A 22,176-nucleotide genomic window follows, 5' to 3' on the forward strand; every position below is an offset into this window, starting at 1 on the left:
GACTGTTGTTGTGAAGTGAAACTAACAAGATCACACTATACACACTTTAGTAAAATGGAACGCCATCCATCTATTGTCTTCTACTGATCCGGGGCTGGGTCACGGAGCCAGCAGCCTCCCTCTAAACCTCCTCCAGCTTATCTGAGGAAACAGCAAGGCCAGCGGAGGCCTGCCAAGAGATGGAATCTCTCTGACGTGTCTTGGGGCAACCCTGAGGCCTCCTCCCAATGGGACATGCCTGGAACACCATGCCAAGGAGGCATCCTTGTCAGACACCTAAGCCACCTCAGCTGGCTGCTTTTTATGTGGATGAACAGTGGCTCTACTGTGAGCCCTGCCCAAATGGCTAAACTCCTCACCCTATCTCTAAGGGAGGTCTTCTGAGAAATCTCTTTTCCACCACGTGTATCCATGATCTCATTCTTTCGGTCGCTACCCAGAGCTTGTGACCATATTTGAGCGTAGGCACATCTTTGCTTTTACACTCACCTCTCTCTTCACCATGACAGAGCACTACATTGTCTGTTATTAAACTGTATCTTATGCAGAACAGCTCACCTGCGTGAAATGCACAATGATTGCCTGTTAGAGTTCTGTCTGTTTGTCTGGGATAGTTTAGTAATCTCTTATGTTTCTCTTATTCTTCTCTTATGTTCTCACTGTTTGAATGTGTTGTTAGTAAATGAGAAACATAAAAGCAGGATATGCAGATGGGTGAATGATATTTGAACTACTCTCAGACTTAAACTGACCCACATCTGGGTCTTTCAGGACTTTGTGCCTCACTAACACCCCCTCCCTGCTTCTGTTTCTGCCTCCTTTCAGCATTACAACATGGTTATGGCAGCAGCGGCGGCTGCCTCGGCCTCAGAAGACCACGAGCTGCTTCTCAACCGCTTCATGCCCTACACCACCTCCTCCTCCGCCTCCCACCTGTTCCTCGACCAATCGGCAGTCTCCTCTGCGCCTTCGCTGACAGCGCCGACCAACGGGGTGAGCAATTCGGGCAGCACCAGCAGCCTGGTCTCGTCCAGCAGCCTCCGTGACACTCATTCGACACACTCGTCCTCACATTCGAGCTCACACTCCTCACACACGCATCCCGGGGTGGTGGCCAGCCGGAGCAGCACTGAAGCTGCGGTGGCGGCTATTTACGGCGGGATACCCGATGTTATATCGTTGGACTGACCCTGGATGAGTGGAGATGACGGCGCGGGCACAGCTGGAATCCAGTAACAAACTCAACCGCGAGGGGTGACTTTTAAGAAACTAGACTGCCCCCCCACCCCACCCCCCGCGAGTCATCAAACCCTGAACATTCGAGGAGCCGTGACGACGAGTCGGTCTCAAGAAGAGCACTAATAATATGAGCGGACAACTGATCCTAGTCCAGTCCCGAGTCATCACTTAAAGGTGTGGACATTGTGTTGGTGTGCTGACTTTAGATCAGAAACCTGTCCAGCATGTGAACCCACGTTACTGCTATACTGGTACCAACCCGGCACAACGAGCAAAGATGCTACCTGAGCAAAAACACAAAGGAGGGGGGGGCTCTTTTCTCTTTTTTTTTTTCTTTTTTTTTTAAATAAAAACAAAGGAGCGGCACCGTGTACAGAGAACAGAATCTATTTTCCTCTTTTACTTTTGTATGTTAAATCGGGACAATTTCAGTCTAGAGAGCTGCTTCAGTCGTTGTTTGTAAGTGGAGGACTGAGTCGGATTAAAATTTTTTGTGTGTTCTCACACAAACACGAGCTCATTCATATGCCTGTTGCCATGTGGTTTGCTCTCTTTTAGCTATACCCCGTTTCCAGATGTCAGATTTGCATTTCTCCGATCTAAACTTCACTTCTCTCTGCGTGCTGTTCTCTTTTTCTCACGTTCAAATTCATGGCATTTTGTGTCTCTCTCCGACGACGGGAGCTTTTCAGACGCTGAATATACAGTTTATTCATGTGCTAATAATTTTATTATGCTTTTAAGTTATGTATGATATTTAAGCCTTTAGAAATATATATATATATATGAATATATATGCATTCCCTTTGACCTTCAGGTTGATGCTGTGGGGAGTGTGGAATTAGCCATTTCCATTTTATTTTAATGTTTTTCATTTCCTCTCCTCAATTCCCGCCTCCTTTTAGAGACTCTACCTGCAGACAGCATTTAGAAGTGAAACTATTTATACCTGCCAGTTTAGAGGTTTTCGATGGAACAGTTACAGTTGTTTATTTCATTTGCACAATGCCCCCCCCCCCCCCCCAAAAAAAACGACAAAAAAACCACACACGGTACCTGAATATGATCAAAATAATCAAGAGGGTAGTTTGATCTGTGCGTCACAGTCTTTTCAGTCTGCTGTCCTTCCTTTAAGCCACTTAATCCTCTGCCCACCGTGTCTCGTCTTCTCTGTTGATGATGAAGGTCAAATTGGTGTTGTAGCAGCGCTAGGCCTTTTTAAAGATACAGGCGTCCATAGCACGTGACTAAGCTTAAAGTTGTGCCTGTTCTTTTGTTTTTGGGGGTTTTTTGTTCTTGTTTTTTGCTCAGATTAATGTCTTAAAAGCTTACCCACAACCCCTGGCCCACTTTCCTTTTAATGCATCTTCTGAAGATCAGACCTGTGACTGATATCATCTCAGGAGTTTTATTTGGGAAAAGCAGATAATAGTGGGACACAGTTGAAGAAGGCAATCTCAGCTTGTCCCTTTTTAGACCGGGCACCGAGTCAGATGGTTTAAAAATACATTGCCTGTCTGCTTCTTAAATGAAAAAAAAACCTCTGCAATGTTCAGAGCGTGATGTGGAAGTGTCAGAACAGCGCAGCGGTTTTAGGACGGCGTTAACGTTCAGCTTAAAAAAGTGAAAGGTTTGCAGTTTTAAGACTGGACACGCTTGCGCTTTCTGCTCCCCTCAGGTTATTAACAGATCCATGTTGCAGAGATCCTCTGTAATCTGGTCACATTACTGGTGACACCGTTAATCCCGGTGCCCGTTCAGCACACCCCACCTCCCCCTTTCTCTGTGTCCTTGAAACTTTCTCAGAGTCCCCTGTTATCCGTCTCTCTTAGACGCTCTTCTTCCAGAGGTCGGACACGGGCAGTTCCCGTCAGAGCCTAATTATCCCCGCCACCGTGAGATAATCGCTTCTGACAGCACAACCCATCACATTAGATCCTCTGCCCTGTCCCTCCACTCTCGACAAACCAGATACACCCTTCCCTGTCTCGCCCTCTGTGTCTCTCTCTTGGCATTTGTAAATCTTTTCCCAGGTCTTCTCATGGGAACCCGCCCCCCACCTCTCAGACTGACTCAGTCATTTGCCAGAACAAGTCTCGTCTGTGTCGTGTATGTCGTACAGTATTTTATTTATTTTGTATTCATATTTCTGTACATTATATTTTTACATAATGTTTGAATTCCATGACTGAGAGTGTGTGAGTCTCTGGGAACTGATGTTATATGACTTTATTTAATGTGCATTTTACTTCTTTGTTTTTTCCCTGCCAGCAGCACAACTTCTCAGAAAGGTGTTGTGTAGTCACTCATAAATGGAAATGACGCGTGTGTGCGTGCGTGTTTTCTCTGGAGCTGACTTGGGTAATATTTACGATAAGGGCACAAAACACATGCGTTATTATTACGCGCTTCGAGTTCCTGCTGCTTACCGTTAAGAAATGACCGAGTCGGTGTGAGTGAGCACCCGATGGGTTGTCAGTAAACAGTTTAATGAAGAGTTGCTGTAGATATTCGTTGAAATATTGTTTGATTCTGTCAGGAATTTAAAGGTTTTTCTATTCAAGTGGCGGTCACGTGCAGGTTTGGGCATTTTTGCTGCTTTGGCCAGGCGGAAGAAAAACCGTTCAGAGCCTTTAGTGTCAAAAGATTTAAAGCTTTTTGCCGTGTTCCCACAGCTGCCTTTAAGCTTTAGCTCATCTCAGTGAAACATTAACCCTTTAAGACCTACCATAGAACCAAGTTCGCCAGAGCTTATATTATATTTTTACATGCTGTGGAGCCATTTTTGGGAGCATTTCAAGTTGCTATACATCAATACAACCATTATAGCCCAAACTTTAATAATATGTCTGCATTAGGTGCATAGTAATTACATAAATTGCAAAAAAGTGCAATAAACTACAAAAAAATTGAAAATCGTTTTTGTTTTTTTAACATATATTTCTAGTTAGAGAAATTTAAGAGGCTTATCCCTCAAAACTGTAAATACAAAAAAGTTACACAAACTAGTTTCCCACCACAGGAAATTTATTTTGAGTGTCTTCATAGTTTTATTTTTGAAATACACCAATTTTTATATACTGCAGGAAAAACGAAAATAAATATTATAGTGCAAATTTGCAAAATAACAGCATATGCATCAAAATAAACTATTTCCAGCAGTGCAATATGAGTCTTAAGCATCCCAGAAACGACACAGAAAGTCATAAAGTCAAACATAACTTTTTAAAACACATAACAAGTAAAACACAAGCTCATAAGGCCCCGATCGTAAAAAACTACATTTCCGCAAAATGACGTCACTTCCGGTTTCGGGCAGGTCATGCGGTCATGTGATAGTTCGCGCTGATGGACGTAGGAAGTGTTACAAACAGCTGATGGATCGGCGAAGCGTGTTTCTGGAATATCATGTTTTTGTTGCTGCAAGTGATTTTTATGCAGTTTTTGCAAAGCTATATGTGGAAGGAAACTGTGACCTAGGACAAGCTGATGGCATAAGATGTAAGTACAACTCCTCCAGTTTCATATGCAAAAAAAATTATTGCGCTAGCTTACTTGGTTGCAGAGCTACCGGGATTTAAAAATAGTTACGCAAAACAGAGCGTGCCCGCTCCGATCGGCTGTAAAGGGTTAATCCCCCTTCAATAACAACAAGAACCTATATAAAAAAAAGAAGAAAAAGGTTCAAATTGACAACAGAGGTAAGATCACCCCAACCCCAGCAGATCAGCTGATTTCAAAGCCAGGCCCAGTCACCTGAAGCATCTGCAAGCCGCTTTGCAACCCACCTTAATCTCAGCTCCATCTTTAACACAGCGCCTGACGTAATATCACATCTCCAGTTCTCCATCTATGTGTAAGCAAGGAAGGTCTCAACACAGAGCCACAGCAGCAAAGATAAATGATTGCAGGAATAAAAATTTAAAATTATATTTTGGATTTAGTGATCCTCTCTTTAACAGCTGTTTAAGTTTAACCACCTTGTATTCTGTCAGAGTTGCTAATCTTGTTTCAGAAAATAAAAGTGCGTACACGTTTTCTCTGTTCAAAGAAAACGTGTATTCAAACGGGATTATTTGTTATTCTCCTTGTGTTTTTAATGAGTACAAATTAAAAAACAAAAACAGCTCCTCCATCTTTAAACTGTTTGGGTGGGGATCTGCATAGTGTTTTGCTCCAAGTGCTAATTTAATCCTTTGATACATGGGATCTTCCGCAGGCAGTTTGGAACATTTAGAAAATCCATCAATCGATGCACTTCTCTGATTCCTGGAACCAGCCTAAAAACACCTGGTCATGTGCATACAGGCCTGTCATTAAACCAGATTTCCACTTCACGATTGACGGTGATTTTATTGTTATATTCGGAGAAAACGAGGTGAAAAGCTACTGCCGATCAGATTAATCTGTCGATCTGTTTGTGTGTTTTGTGGCAGGATTTTCAGATTGCAGAGAGTCTCCAACCATAACCGTAGGCAAAGAGGAACCACATTATTTATGATATTATTACCATTATGTCAATATTTAACTTTGGTGGGTTGTTTTGTTTTGTTCTTTTGATGGTTGTCACCCATGAGAACCATGTCACGTAGGCAGGAAGCTGCATGCGAGAGCATTCGTTGTGGAAATCGTGTGGATTTCACTCCCAAAGTGAACTGTTGCTGTTCGCTTGCGGCTCAGGCTCGGTGAGTTGATCGTTTCTGGGCAGCAGGAACTACGTGAGCCTGTGCGTTTGTGCCTTTATCTCAGCTCCCCTGGCTTGCTTTGCTGGTGAAACCTTCGGTCCTTCACGTTCTCTCACGTCAGTTTTATAACTAAGCAGCAGTGTTTGGATACTTGATGAGGTGGTCACAGTAACTGAATGAATCCCATCACCGTCTTAATTTATTGAAACGTCTGTCGTGGCGCTCGTTGGGCAGCAGGTCACGATGGCAACATGAAGTGGGAGAAGAGACCGTGTTGAATGTGTTTGTGGTGAAGGCGGGGAAAGGTCCGATCCAACTCCACCTCGTTTAGGTGTCCGCTGCTCCCTCCTCCTGTGGTTTCATTCGCAGCAAGTGTTTAGGGCGAAGCAGTCTTTATTGAGCTGGGTTTATTTCACTCTAACAAACAGGATGGATAAGCACAAGGTCGCGGCTTTCTCAGTCCCTCCTCAGCAACACACACACACACACAGAACATGTGGAATAAGGCCACTTTTGTTTTTTTAAAACAGTAGTTACTCCTAAGTGTGTTTTCAAAAGTACTCCACAGTCAGCCTCGACAAGCAACTCAACTCTTTGGTTGTCATGACCTTAAACAAAAGGGAAAAATCAGCGACGTGTATATTATGTTCGTGTGGAACACTGAAAACTGAAAGATTCAGATCCAGACATGGGTGTTTGATGTCCGTTTGTATGCTTTTGTGCGTCGATTCAGAGCGAGAGAATAAAATAATTTATATATTTTTTAGAAAATGGAAGCTGTACTATTATTTAAAAAACAAAAACGAACCAAAAAAAACAGGGAAAAGAAAAAAAAACGACCGTGGCCAATAACGAGTTCCACGCTATGAAAACGATATCAAAGTCAGACTTGAGACGACATCTGCACTCACTGCCTTAAAACATTCACAGGTTCTGTTTCGTGGCTCCAATCTGGAAAACAAACCTGAAAGGAGGGAAAGGAGAAGACGGTGTACAGTTAGACCCGTGTCAGTTTGTACAAATATACCAAGTGGGGAAAAAAAAAATATTTATTACCTGCATTGGACAAAATTGTTTACTTATTGAATGTTACTTGTTTATGTAGAAAAGTTTAGATGTAATAAAATGCATTCTGCTATTTCTCTTGGTGAGTTTCGTCTTTCTTCTTTTAATCCTTTTAGTTCTCCTCCCGAACGGAGGGCATATGTAATCGCTACTGTTTGTTTGGAAGTAGTGTAGGCGGTAGACTGACGGTAGATACCAGTAAAAGCTCAAGATCACAACAAATAATAAGTTAAAAGATTTAGATTACTTACAGTTTGATCATCTTCAAACTTTACAATAATATGCTAGGCCTGGGGTACATGAATACCTAAGTTGGCTTAGTGTTTGACCTTCACTGTTAGCACCTAAGGTCAAAGTTCATCTTAAAAAAAATTTCAACAAATCATATTGAGTAATATATGAAAGGGCACAGAGAGCTGTGCAACGCTTTTTTTTTCAATACGTCACAATGACGCCATAAAGTTTTACAAAATCACACACTGCACGAATATATCTGAAAGTCTTATGTTTTTACAGCTTATAGAAGACAAAGATTTCAGTCAGTTCTGCTCCAGTCATATGGGCAAAGATAATAAAACAATTTAAGGTCAAAGGTCAGGGTCACACAATTAGGAAAAAGCTTTAGATCCATTGGATGATCTGAAACTTTAAAGCAGTATAGTAGTCACTGGGAGACATAAACACTGTCTTTGGCTCACTTTTTAAAATACAGCATTTTATGACATGACCATTTCCGTATTAACACTGCTGACGTCAGCATAAAACATCAAAGTTGTAGTATAGCTTCTGCCCTATCGGTGGGGTGGAGTATTAGGTGCCACATTTTTTATATATATATATATATATATATATATATATATATATATATATATATATATATATATATATATATATATATGATTACAGTTGTTTCAAGACAAGCTGCCACGGTTGCTGTATCGTGTGAGTTCGTGAATCGATTCTGAAATCACACTTCAGAATCGGTGTAGTAACAAGGAAGGACATGATTTCTCTTTTAGCTAATAAGCACATTGTGGTGATCATTAAGGACGCGGAAAAGAAGGAAAAAAACACAAACTTGGAAGAGTTGGCCGAATTTGTACAAAATGAAATGCTCTGTCATGGACAGATGCGAGTTTATTGATGGTTCCACCCTCGTGTAATAAAGAGCATGTATGTTGTATCGCAAGACGGCTGATCAACTTGTTTCACAAACTCGTGTACACAAAGCATTTTGTAAAGTATAAGCTGTATGTAAAGTAGAGCAGCCGTGACAGATTGTCTTGAAATAACAACTGTAATCTGCACATTTCGACTTTATTCAAAAATGATCAATAATATATATGTTTTCTTAATGTGGCCCTAATACTCCTCCGCACGAAGGGAGCTCTTGTTTTCTCTGCTGGATCATGGTGCATTATTTTATCTGAACACTGGGTGGCGGTGGAGAGTCGTCTTGAACTTTTCGCTTGCTTGTAAATGACGGTCAGAGCTTGGACAGACTCGCTCGGTTCCGCCGGTGACAAAAGCGCAACCTGACAGGAACATTTGATTAATTAACATAATTATGAAATGATTAACTGCACGCGCCTTCCGGGGTTTGATGAAGGAGCGCGCTCTGATGGTCGAACCTTGAGCTCGCCAAACACTTCGACTCCACCTTCCGGTCGAGAGGCGGAGGGTGGAGAGGGGTGGGGTGCAGTAGCGGTTTTAGATACGGGCGACACGGGTGGTTGCCCGGGGGCGGCATCGTGGTGGGGGGCGACATTACGGGTATCGGTTAAAAAAAATTGCTCGTACTCATGCTGCCCCGACGTCAGCCAGCGCATATTGGGAATGGCATAGGCACCGATCGGTTTTCTATCGCCCATTTGCTGGGAGTAAGGGCGCCCTCCGTTTGCGAGGTGCGCCTGCTGCTTGCGGCGCAGAGAGGAGAGGGCGGGGCGGCGGGGGATTCTCTGGCTGGCTGGAGCAGCATCCAATAACCAACTCGCAAAATAAAACAAAATAAAAACAAACCAACAAACACGAAAACACCAGACATTATAATACAGACTTATAATTTGCACTGATGTTTTTTCGAAATTCTATACACGAAAAGTGAGCGCGAGAGCCCTCGGTGCACCTGCTTGCTGCTGAAGTCAAAGTAAACTTTGTCATCTCCGCTACAGTCCAGTATATAGAGAGACGAGACAACGAGGCTCCAGTTACAGCAGTGCAAGTAAACAAACAATATATATAAGAAGAGTAAGAAAATAAATATACACTTTAGGACTAGGGATAAAGGGATCAATAACAATTTAAAATTTACAGTTTGATGATTTAAAGTCTCACACACAACCCGTCGAAAGGGGAGGAGGGGGCGGCTGCTTCCAAATAGAGCGCATTTCATTCATAATGATGTAAATCCAAGCCCATTATGTATTCATGATTTGAATCCTGGGTTGTGTGAAATCTCAGAAATGCACCCTAGACAAAGTGAATCTGTGAACTAAGGTGTAGGTGTGTTAGATCATGTTGTGGTGATCCTTGGGTTGAGGGATGGGTGTTCATACTGCAGTGCAAAATTAAAACCAATGGAAGATGGACAAGAAAAGTTCAAAGCCATCAGGTCCTCAGTTTAGAAAAAAGAGAAAAGAAGAGGAGGAGAAACGAGCAAAAGATACAGGTAAGCAGATGTGTCATTGGATAATGGCAGGTCATCCTGAAACAATCAGAATACTTTATTAATCCCTAAGGAAATTATGTGCATTACAGTTGCTCCAAGAAGAAATGGTAAAAATAGTAACAGTAACGGACTAAACTCCAAACAATACATTATGTTACAGATTTTAATATTAATTAGTCATTGTCAATTGTTGATTTGTCCTGTTCTCATTGTATGACGAATTATGATGGCTGTTTGGTAGCGTTTGCATACTATGCATACTCTCTCTCTCTCTCTCTTCATATGTGTGTGTGTGTGTGTGTGTGTGTGTGTGTGTGTGTGTGTGTGTGTGTACAACAGCTTTATGTTAATGTACAGAGAGTGTTCGCCCAGGGCGCCAAACAGGCTAGGACCGCCACTGGTGGGGTGAGTGGTCCTGTCGTGCTAAGGAGAGCGGAGATGCGGGATGATGATGCACCTTGGAGAAAGGAGCGAGCGAGGGGAGGTGATAGAGACAGATGAGTTTGTGGCACTCTTGAGATGCAGCCGTTTGGATCTAGCTTAAGAAAAAAAGACTTAAGAAAAAAAGTGTACACCTGCATCTAGTTCATCCCGAAGTGTCTGTGAGCTGCTGGCTGGCATTATGAGTGAAGAAAATGAAAGCTTTTATTTGAACAAGTCAGTGACCGAGATGGAGCTCTTCCAAAACCTCGTGGACATAGACGTGACCGCAGACCGGACCCCGCTTCTGAGATTCTTCATTTGTCTGGTGTATTCGGTCGTTTGCGCTGCGGGTCTGGTCGGCAACCTGCTGGTCCTCTTCTTTATCAGGGTCAAACAAGAAAGGAAGAAGTCCAGAGTGAACTTTTTCGTGTTCAATTTGGCCGTTACGGACCTGCAGTTTGTTCTCACCCTGCCTTTCTGGGCCGTGGACACCGCGCTGGACTTCAGCTGGCCGTTTGGATATGCAATGTGCAAAATCATCCTGTCCGTCACCGTGATGAACATGTACGCCAGCGTGTTTTTCCTCACCGCCATGAGCGTGACCCGCTACTGGTCGGTCGCTTCTGCCCTGAAGAACAGAACCGCGCGGAGATCGTGCTCCGCCAAATGGGTCTGCGCAATTATTTGGACACTGGCGACTCTGGCGACTGCGCCCACGTCGATTTTCTCAACAGTCACCAGCGTAACTGGAGAAAAACTGTGTCTGCTGAGGTTTCCAGGTGGACAGTACTGGTTAGCACTCTACCACATACAGAAAATCGTCGTAGGCTTTGTTTTGCCCATGTCAATCGTGTCCATCAGCTACATCATGCTGCTGCGCTTCATCCGCAAACGGAGTATGAAAACCAGCAACCCCAAACGCAGATCCCAAGTTACAAAATCGATCACCATCGTCGTGCTGTGCTTCTTTCTTTGCTGGATGCCAAATCATGCCATGACCTTGTGGAGCGTACTGGTCAAACTGAACGCTGCAAACTGGGATAATGCGTACTACACGGTTCATACGTATGTGTTCCCACTGACAGTGTGTCTGGCGCATACCAACAGCTGCCTCAACCCAATCATTTACTGCCTAATGAGAAAGGAGTTTAGGACCAAACTGAGAGGTCTGATACACAGAGGATAGTGGGTGTTTTGTCGAGTCCTGCCGATGATTTTACGCAGGGCGAAAGGTGTTGGCAGACAATGACGCGCTTAATGCGCACGCAGAAAACGAGCCAAAACAACCAGAATAAGCAATCAGGCCGAGCAACATCGTGTCAAGACTCAGAAACTTTTAATTTTGATGAGTGTTTCTTGATTTTAAAGTCTACTACTCCATCTACTTTTTTAAAGCGTAATGTGGCTGAATCGTTTAGCTTGTAGGGCTGGGCTCTATAGAATCACCTATTTTGTGTAAAAACTAGTCCAAATATGAACATTATGGCACAACAGCTGTTCACCAAAATGATCTATGATGTTTGTGAGTGTCTCTAGTTCAAAGTCCGCACGTAATTGCGCATGACAATATGCTTAGGTGTGCTGGTGGTGTTGAGTGGCTAAACGCCTTTTACATCCTTCGGTGAATGTCTTGGCAAATACTGTTAACAGCGTACACACAACCGCACTTAAAGTCTTCACCGGCTTGAAGCAAAGAGGTGAAAGTTGCAGGTCACGTGTTTCATTTTCTTTTTTTAGACATCAATCATTTACAGGTGCAAAGAGACACAAAAGACAAACTGAAATATGATTGTTGGAAATACCGAGAAAAATGTATGTACTCTTTGTGTGTGTGATAATAAAACTGTTCTTCAGTTGTCACGTGGGTCAGTTATCCTCACAACTAATGAAACGGGTGATCTGATTAGCAGGTGTTTACCGGTTTGACTCATGAGCAGCTGATGTGACGGTGAACAGAACATGGAAGCTGGTGATCTCAAATGAAGCGACTTTGTAATGGCTTTGCGTCCTCACTTACTCATCAGATGAAAAGAAGAGCCTCTCAATGAGCAGGTGTCAGGTAAATACAAGTTACACATTCATATCAGAGATTATGGTCTATTTTTGGATGAGCACTGGACAGCTGCTGACTGAATTGAACTAAATGTAAAATGTCGAATTAAAAAGAGGGAGACAAGTTTTTCTTTAATTTACTAATGCGTGTATACTTTTTTTAATAATAATAATGGATTTATATAGCGCTTTTCAAGGCACCCAAAGCGCTTTACAATGCCACTATTCATTCACTCTCACATTCACACACTGGTGGAGGCAGCTACAGTTGTAGGGAAGACTGACAGAAGCGAGGCTGTCATATCACGCCATCGGCGCCTCTGGCCATCACCAGTAGGCGGTAGGGTAAAGTGTCTTGCCCAAGGACACAACGACCAGGACGGAGAGCCCGGGGATCGAACCGGCGACCTTCCGGTTACAGATACGCTTCCCAACCCCCTGAGCCACGGTCGCTAAGTAGCTAAGCTTTCCTAGATATTTCTGTTCTATTAAAAAGCCAGAAATGCGACACGTGATCCTGTAAACAGAAATATTTGTCACTCACTGTGCTTTCAAGAAAGCGAGCTGTTTTTTTAAGTAATATATGCATATATACATGCAAATGAAACTTCGATAACAATTAGAAACTGTTCATTTCTTTGTAAGTGAGAAAACTTCAACAAAATCAGGACGGGATCAAATAAATAATTGTTTTAATAAACAACCCAAATCTCAACAGCATATGAAACAGTTATCTACATTACTGCTTGTATAAAATAGCTACAGGTACAAAGATAAAATTGGGAAAGAGCCCCTTTTCTGCATTTGGTGACGTTTGCTTTTATGAGCAAAGATCTTTGACTATGCATAAATCCAATAAACTTCAACAAAGTATTTTTAAAAAGACAAAATAACTCGTTTAGATTTATCACAATGATGTAAATGGCAAAAAGTTTAAATGTATCAATCAAAGCATCTTTTTCCTAAAGTTTAAACAGGAAGTTCTACATGTTTTCCTTACTCCCCCCACTTCACCACCATTACAGGTACACTGATATCATACAAACGGGTAACAGATGTGTCTTAATTGGCATTACTCATATTGTGAGGACCTATCATAAATATGTCACCATATTTTAAATGGTAAATGGCCTGTATTTATATAGCGCTTTACTAGTCCCTAAGGACAGAAACGGCCCTAATCAATCTGGCGCCCTAGGCAAGATTTTAGGTGGCACCCCCCTACATCAGCAGTGTAGTGTAATGTTGTAACAAATAATATTTCTATTAAATAAGCTTTACTTTGCATTTTAATTAACGTGGGATTATTTTTTGTATTTAGAAATAATAGTACCAACTTTTTTTTTTTCAACATTTGTGGCACTGGCGTGGCGCCCCCTGATGGACGGCGCCCTTAGCATTTGCCTATACGGCCTATGCCACGGGCCGGCCCTGCCTAAGGACCCCAAAGCGCTTTACATATCCGGTCATTCACCCATTCACACACTGGTGATGGCAAGCTACATTGTAGCCACAGCCACCCTGGCAGAGCCACTGACAGAGGCGAGGCTGCCGGACACTAGCGCCACCGGGCCCTCTGACCACCACCAGTAGGCAACGGGTGAAGTGTCTTGCCCAAGGACACAACGACCGAGACTGTCCAAGCCGGGGCTCGAACCGGCAACCTTCCGATTACAAGGCGAACTCCCAACTCTTGAGCCACGATCGCCCCTTTTAAGTTTTAGTAAGTAATTTTAGTAAGTAAAGTCAGCAGAAAATGAATGTAATTTCGATGTCGTTCACGAGCTGACACCTGAGCTGGCATACAGATGCACTTCTCATGTACACATGTAGTTTGCATGGTGGTGAACTTGGAGTCACCACAACATATGCTCAGTGGGAATTTAATGGCCATAAATCACTGAGTTTCCCACCACCTGTTACAAAGTGTGGCAGCATGGAGAGCAGCGGCATTGTTAGTCAAATGAATGACTGCTGGGCGACTAAAAAATGTCTTTGTTGTACTCTGAATTATATCAGGAAGTCGTAGGCAGGGATGGAAACATGAGGCAAGCAGAGCTGTGAAAAACCAGAGATTACTGTAAAAAAGAACTTTTACTGGATGTTCAAATGAGTAAGGTTTCTAACCATTGTGTTTAGCTTATGATAAGATGATTGATGATGATCAATACACTGTCACCAAATATCACTATTATATTAAAACAAGCATTCCCTCTACACAGAATCACCCAGCCAGTTTGATTTGCCAATACTTGATGACTCCTCCAATAGAAGATTGTGTCAAATGAGTGAAGAGGGTAAAGTGCATAACCCAACTGAATAATGAACAGTGTTTCTTTATGAAGTCTGAACATCCATCCATTCTCTTTAGCGTGTCCTTATCAGGGTTGCAAGGGGTAGTCTTAAAGGCTGAACACCTCAAGGTAATTATGCTGAGACTGAAAAGAAAGCTCTTTCTTACATTCGTCCATCAAGCCTTGGAACAAGAAATCTTTTCACTTTTTTCATAAGTCACTAAAGTCCCATCAGTCTTTGTTGGTACTTTAATCACAAAGAGGTTCTGCAGGTCTTGCAAAGGTCATCTCCTACCATTGGATGGCTTTTCACAGCACTGACATTTGGGAGGAAAACACAGTTTTTTATAGCGCTAATCAGTGTTGCAGAAACAGTCTTCTGTGTACCTGAGAGAATGAAAGTGAGAAAAATCTCCAGGGCTGCTAATAAATTCCAACCATTTCACATAAAGAGATGTGTAAATGTTTCTTGCCATTATGTCTTCTTGCTGAATAATAATGTCCCTGCCATAATGGGCCTTAATCAGGGAAACAGATGAGGACCAAGGTAGAGTGAAAAAAGGTAGCCATAACAACGGTATTAAAATTCCTTCCACCGGTTTCTTTGTGAATTTTAGACAGTGAACATGTCACCTTAATGTTGCTCTCGTCTTGTTCTCTTCTCTTTTATTTGACATGCTGTAAGGACACAGATAATAATTCCTTCCATTCAAAGTGCTGTTAGTTGGTTGATAACAATTAGAGATGAAATATGCAGTACTGTGTCTTATTGAAACGTGCAAGCGTACATGGAAATACAGTATTTAAGTATATGGATATATAAATATTTGAACGTAAAACAGAGTATGTATGATTGTAATGAACTTAAAGGTCAACATTTGATATGACCACCTTTATTCTTCAACACAGCCTGAACTCTCTTGTTCAGCTTTCTTCTAATTTCTTTAGGTTGTCTTCAGGAATAGTTCTCCAGTCTTCTTGAAGGACATTCAAAGCTTTTCTTTGGATGTTGGCTGCCTTTTGTTCTGTTTTATGTCAGGATGATCCCACATTGTTTCAGTAATGTTGAGGTCCAGACTCTGGGGAGACCAATCCACGACTGGCAGTGTTACATTATGTGATTTTCTATCCATTTATGCTTTTACTCCATTTTCACTGGCTGACATTCAGCCTCAGTCCATGACAGAGCCTCCACCGTGTTTTACAGATGGCTGTACTCACTGATGTCCCCTCCTGACCTCCTCTCTTCTATCTTCCACTTGTCCATTTTTTTCAAATTGCACACCATGCTAAGATGTGCCAAGCATTCAGCTAACTGCTCTTTTGGAATCATGGTGTTGGTAAAATAATTCTACTTTATGCTTGTCAAACTGTGTCATCTTTAACATTTTTCATAGATTCCTTTACAGAAATTGGAACAAATTACATATTGTTTCTGTCATGACTGTGAGCAGGCAGGCAGGAATGGTGAACACAAGAGCAGGACTCGCAGAGGCAAAAGTGAACTTAAACAACTCAGCTTTATTGCTGGACAGTGGGCAAAACAGGGAAAGTAACTAAACTAAACAGGCAGACAGAACACACAGTGGGGAATGAGGGACAGCACGAATGGAAACAAAATATAACGACATGAGATGTAGCAAGAGATATGCACCGTATTTTAATATAATATGGTGCACTAAAAAGTATTTGCCCTCCTCCTGATTTGTTTTTTTAATTTTTTGTTTTTGCATTTTTGTCCCACACATTTCAGATCATCAAGCAAATTCAGATATTCAGACATAGATTCTGATATAGACAAAGATAACCTGAGTAAATACAAAATGCAGCCTTTATTAAATGATGAATTCAATCCTGTTTGAAAAAGTAACTGCCCACTAAACCTAATAACTGGGCGTGCCACCCTTGGTCGCGAGAACTGCAGTTAAGTATTTTAGATAACTGGCAATTAGTCTTTTGGAGGAATTTGACCCACTCATCTTTGCAGAATTATTTTAATTCATCCACACTGGAGTGTTTTTGATCATGAATGGCCTCTTTTGGGGCTTTTTTAAGCCATTCGGAGTTGGACTTGCCGTTTGTGGATCATTGTCGTGCAGACAGCAGAATTCATGGTTTCATCAACAAAAGCAAGCAGCCCCAGACCATCACACAACACTGCCATGTTTGACTTGGTGCAAACTGCAAATAAAAGACCCCACAAGAATTGATTGTTGCTGTTCATCAGTGCTTTCCAGTTCACCAATGTGTACAATCAAACAGCAAACTGAGGGGTAGAAGGAACTGTCTGAATGCAGTCCAGCTGAGGCTCTTTTTTTTTTTTTTGTTAGAATTTTTAATGCTGCTATTAACAGATTTCACTTAACTGCAGCTTAGACTCAGAAATGCCATTACTGTCAAATTAGACCTTTATAATAGCTTTTCACACTGGAAGCACTTTAACATAAAGGTGAAGGCCAGTCCTTTGGTAATTTATGTGGGCTTTGCTGCATTTATGCCTGCTCTTGGTGAATTTGATGCAATGGAATGAAATTTATTACTTTTTTATTCTTTATTTATTTGTTAGGTTGCTTTTTAAAGACTTTTAAGAGGCAGAGAATGAGTAATTAATGCAGTAAGATTTAGCTCCAAGATTTTGCTTTAAAAATATATATAAGTGATCAGAAAAAGCTTATAGGTTTAAACATTAAAAAAAAAAAACCTTCTGTCTTCTTTGAGTCTTTAACACTGTGTTATAATTTTCTGTTGTTTCTCTCAAGTATAAAAATTTAAATATGAACTCACTTTACCACCACACAAATGGATAAACACCATTAAAGGTTTGCAAAGATATTTATTGGTCTCGGAAGGGTAAAAATACTGTAATGAGTCCTGTAACTCTCTGTCTGCAAAATACAGTATATAATGAGCAATGTTGGGCAATTAATTATATAGTTACTTCTTCAAAAAAGTAACTGAGTTATGCAAACAACAAAGTTGTTTTTCTTGGGGGGGGGTTTGCCTGTCCCGTTTGGCTCTTTTGCCATCAGAATTGTTGTCTAAAGGTGAAGAAAGATGCCCAACAGATTTACTTCACCAAATTGACCATCCCAGCCTTGCCATAATGATCTATTTGATTCACCTTTTATTGTTTATTTTATTTTATTTTATTTTTTATTTTCACTTGCTAGATACGGGACAGACTTAAATGAGGAAAAGAAAAGGGAGAAAGGAAGAGGGGGGAAAACAGCAGAGAAGAGGGACGGGGATAAAGGGCAAAAAAACAAAAACCAACTAAATAAGCAGACAAAAAAATAAATAAAAAAATAAAATAAAAAAATACATATATCAATCACCTGGATCACCTGTTGAGAAAGAAAAAAGAAAACAAGCAGAAGAAAACGAGAGCAATACAATAAACAACATCACGATGATATATGGGAATATGACAGTAAATACTAAATATTAAACATTATTGTGCAGCACGTAAGATCGACAGCGTACAGTGTGCTTTGAGGTAGGAGACAAAAAGGGTGTAGTTTGTGTGTGTGTGAGCACCCGTGTGTACACCTGTGAGCATGGACGCGCTTGTTGTTGTTTTTTTAAAGGGTTCCTTCATGTAATGATCTGCTGGAGGGTGTGGGGAGCCACAGCCCCGCCCACCAGAGCATGAAGCAGGTGTGGAGGAGATCAAGACTCCAGACATCCAGAGGCCCCCAGAACACAAGAGGTCAAGGAAGACTAACAGAGGGGCAGCTGTGCCACTGTCCCAGAGGGAGCTGAGGGGAGCCCCAGATGGGGGATCACTCAGCGGCCGCAGAGCAGAGGCCAGGGGGGGTTGCAGTGACGTGCCCGTGAGCTCCGCCGGCAGCCAGCTGCGCCAGAGTGACCGAGCCTCAGGCCGAGAGGCCGGGGGCACCCTACCCCCGAAGTGGCCCGAGCGATCCCCAGGCTCCAGGCCCCGACAAGCAGCCACCAAGGAGTGAGCCGGTGTGTACCTGGGCGCCCACCCCCGGACGCAAAGAACCACCAACGCACCGATGTCTGAGGGCATCTGCCACTGGCAGGGGAAGTGGTGGTGGGAGATAGGCCTCCATACCTTAGAGGGCCTGAGATATCCCGAGAGAGGTGGCGTCTGATACCCAACCTGACATATAGACACAGACATACAGGCACACACAGATACAAACATCCATTCCCACCCTCATGCTCTCATATGCAATTACTCCACACTCAACCAACGTGGAGACAGACATAGAGAAACACTGTACACCCAATCACACTCCCCAAGCGTACTCTACGAACCGGGTCTAGGTACCCTTGCCCCTGGAGGGGGGAACTGCACCCAGACCCAGGTGGTGTTACCCTTTTCCCTGCGGTGGGGAGAAGCAGACTGCCCCGACTCCGCAGCAGCAGGGAGGCCCCACTCTCCAGACCCCAGTCGGACAGCCAACTCCTCCTCCTAGTCCTAGCCCCCCCGCTCCAGCAGGTCGCAGAGAACGGGGGTGAGAGAAGACTCCAAAACCTCCCTCCGCCTGCTCATATGTAGTGTTGATGCATGTGTGTTCTAAGGTGCATTTAAAACCCAGGAGGGCATGGAGCTACCTGCCAGAGAGCAGCAGGTAAGCGCACAGCCCCTCCTGATAGCCCTCAGTGTCTACGTGTATTTAAAATTGAGAGGTGGGCAACGACGCCAGAGGTGAGGTGTACACCCTGATGGTCTTTTGGAGTCCATGTATCGTGCCCACCCCCTAGATCCTATATGTATGTGTTATGAGAGTGTGAGTAATGTGAATGTCTAAGTTGTGGGATAAAATTGGGGCACAAGAAGCCAGAAGGGGACAGAGGGGGGGATGCCTCCCCTGCACCCTGGTGACACACCTTTACCCCAAGGCCCTGCATGTGTGGGTGGTTGTGGTGGAGCGGGAAGAGGGAGGCAGCTGGAGAGGGAAGGAAGGGAGGGGCAAGTGACCCCTCCCTGGGGCCAGCTCCCCCGCTGACCCCAGTAGGCACCCCCATACTCCACAACCCGCCAGGGAAAGGGGGCCCAGGCCCATCCGGACCGGGGCCCAGAACAGCAGCGCCGCCCGGCCCCACAGAGCCCGGGACAGCCCACCCAACCCCACCACAGAGAAAACTGCACCCACCCCACCATCCACTCATCTTCCAGACTACATGAGACAATAAACACCCTGGCTGAGATCTTCCTCCACCTCTCCTGTATCTCCCCCTCCTGCAGAGTGAGCTCCTGAAGAGAGGAGAGCTCCTGCAAGATGTAACAACCCCCCCCCCCCCCCCCCCCCACCAGTTGAAGAGCCCCCCCGGTGTCTCGATGCACTGGCGGCACCCTGCGCCAGGGCCGGGCCCCCATACACCCACCCGCCCACAACCCCAGCAACATACCAACCAGGACCCAGTCCCCGAGGCCCAGCCAGGCCCCAGCCCAGAGACGGAGCGCCCCCAGAACCTCACGCCTGTCCCGGACCCACCCAGGGGCAGCCAGGCTACCAGGTCAGTAACCCACGTCCGTCAGCACAGACCCTCCCCTAGCCCTGCTGCACGCAGCCACGAGGAAACCGTCACCTAAGAGCCAACAGAGCCCCTAATAGGCCATGACCGCTACCCTGGGTTGAGCCCCCCAAGGAAGATGCTCCTGGGGAACCCCCCGACGCCCTAAGCCTGTCCCTACCCCCACACCAATCACAACAGCGAAGGTGGGACCAACTATGACCCCCCACCCCCACTAGGTGATGGAGGTAATCAAAGGAGCCCAGAGCAATTGATCTGATGTGGTGGCAGAGGCTGTATCAAGACTAATGTAATCTAATAGATAATTTCTATATTGGTTAGAATTAAGATTATTTTTATTTTTCCAGTTCATGAGGACTGTTTTCTTGGCTATGCATAGGGCAGTGAAAACCATATGGGCGATATTCTTATCTGAAGTGACATTATCTAAGCTGCCCAACAAACACACTAAGGGGGAAGTTGGAATGTTACATTTCAGACACTTCGATAAGTCTTCACATATCTCGCGCCAAAACTTCTGAACTGGTGGACAGAACCAAAGAGTGTGGATGTAATTGTCCGGTCTATTGGTTTGACAGTGTGAGCAGTTGTTGGTAGACGTAAAGCCCATCTTGAACATCCGATGACCTGTATAGTGCACTCTATGTAATATTTTGTATTGAATTAATTGAAGACTGGGATTTCTGATTAGATGAAAGGTTTTTAAGCAAATCTGAGACCAGAAGTTTAGGTCTAAGTTAACTGATAAATCCGCTTCCCATTATGCAATAGGAAGTGATATTGATTCATCTGTTTTAGAAAGCATTCTGTATATTTTGGATAGTAATTTGGGGGTTTTAAGAGTAAGAAATTGAACCACACTTGGTGGTGTTTGTAGTTCAACTTGACCCGGTTTAAATTTCTTTTTTACTATGGATTTAATTTGTTGATATTCTAAAAATCTTTTCTTGTTGATCCCATATTGTGTAACTAGTCCGTCAAATGAAATAAATTCTGTTCCTTCTAGTATATGTTCTAAATATTTGATTCCTTTACCACTCCAATCTGAAAAGTTTATCATATTATTGTTTTGTAATATGTCAGGGTTGTTCCAGATAGGTGTACGTTTGCATGGGATTAATGAAGACTCCGTGAATTTTAGAAACTCCCACCATGCTGTCAGAGAAGAGCTGATGTTGATGCTTTTAAAGCATTCATGTTGTTGGATGTTTGAGCTGATAAATGGTAGATCTGAAATCTCTAGATTATTGCAAAGTGCTTGTTCTACATCTAGCCAAGGTTCATCTAAGAGGGTGTGTTTTAGCCATCCTGAGATAAACTGAAGCCTGTTGGCTAAGAAGTAGTGCTGAAAGTTAGGCAGTTCTAGTCCTCCTTTATCCTTGGTCTTTTGTAGTGTTTTTAAGCTTATACGTGGGGGTTTATTTTTCCAAAGGAATTTGGACATACATGAATCTAGAGATCTGAACCAATCTTGTGGCGGTTTAGTTGGGATCATTGAGAATAAATAATTTGTTTTTGGTAAGACCATCATTTTTATAGCGGCAACCCTTCCCATGAGTGATATGGGTAGACATTTCCATCTAGCCAGATCATCTTCTACCTTCTTTAAAAGTGGGATATGGTTTAATTTAGTTAGATCTGCAAGCTTGGGAGAAACATTAATACCTAAATATTTTATATTTCCCGATTGCAGTGGTGTAGAAGAGGAATTATGGAGGGAGCAATTAATCGGTAGGACTGTAGATTTTGACCAGTTAATTGAGTAATCTGATATTCTTGCAAAAGAGTTTATCAATTCAATCACCCCAGAGATATTGGTTTGTGAATTTTGGAGAAAGAGTAACACATCATCCGCATAAAGGCTCATTTTATGCTCCACGTTCTTGCATTTTATGCCCTTAATTACTGAATTCTGTCTAATTGCTGCTGCTAGTGGTTCAATAAAAATTGCAAACAGTGAAGGGGAGAGTGGGCATCCCTGCCTGGTGCCCCTCAGGAGACAGAAGCTGGAGGATGTCTGGTCATTTGTTCTGACACAAGCTGTTGGGGAATTATATAATATTTTTAACCAGTTAATGAAAGAGGATCCAAAACCAAATTTGTGTAAAGTTGCAAATAGAAATTTCCAGTTAACTCTGTCAAATGCTTTTTCTGCGTCTAAAGAGAATATTGTAGTTTCTAGGTTTTTACTGTATGAGTAGTCTATCAAATTAAGTAATCTACTGTATTTGTTGATGAGTGC

At 43.1% G+C, this 22,176-nt stretch overlaps 2 protein-coding genes across 3 annotated transcripts in view; both read left to right on the forward strand.

Annotated features, from left to right (window-relative positions):
* The window catches only part of LOC309718682 (E3 SUMO-protein ligase PIAS1-like), a 69,786-nt gene extending 62,724 nt beyond the window's left edge, over nucleotides 1-7,062 (forward strand). For both annotated transcript variants that reach the window (XM_082554157.1, XM_082554158.1), the window contains one exon: nucleotides 826-7,062. In XM_082554157.1, coding sequence (XP_082410283.1) covers nucleotides 826-1,188 — 363 coding nt within the window. In that variant the 3' untranslated portion in view covers nucleotides 1,189-7,062. The remainder of the gene's footprint in view (nucleotides 1-825) is intronic.
* A 2,936-nt stretch (nucleotides 7,063-9,998) lies between these two features.
* rxfp3.3a1 (relaxin family peptide receptor 3.3a1) lies at nucleotides 9,999-11,790 on the forward strand. The gene has a single exon (XM_082524618.1). The coding sequence runs from the start codon at nucleotides 10,280-10,282 to the stop codon at nucleotides 11,264-11,266; it is 987 nt and encodes a 328-aa protein (XP_082380744.1). The 5' UTR covers nucleotides 9,999-10,279; the 3' UTR covers nucleotides 11,267-11,790.
* The last annotated feature ends 10,386 nt before the right edge of the window (nucleotides 11,791-22,176 follow it).

The sequence above is a fragment of the Aulonocara stuartgranti genome, assembly GCF_965226115.1.
Source record: "Aulonocara stuartgranti genome assembly, chromosome: 1".
NCBI lineage: Eukaryota > Metazoa > Chordata > Actinopteri > Cichliformes > Cichlidae > Aulonocara > Aulonocara stuartgranti.

Bases quoted from the DNA above. Each gene is read 5' to 3' on its own strand.
- rxfp3.3a1 (XM_082524618.1), top strand. From the start codon at position 10,280: ATGAGTGAAGAAAATGAAAGCTTTTATTTGAACAAGTCAGTGACCGAG.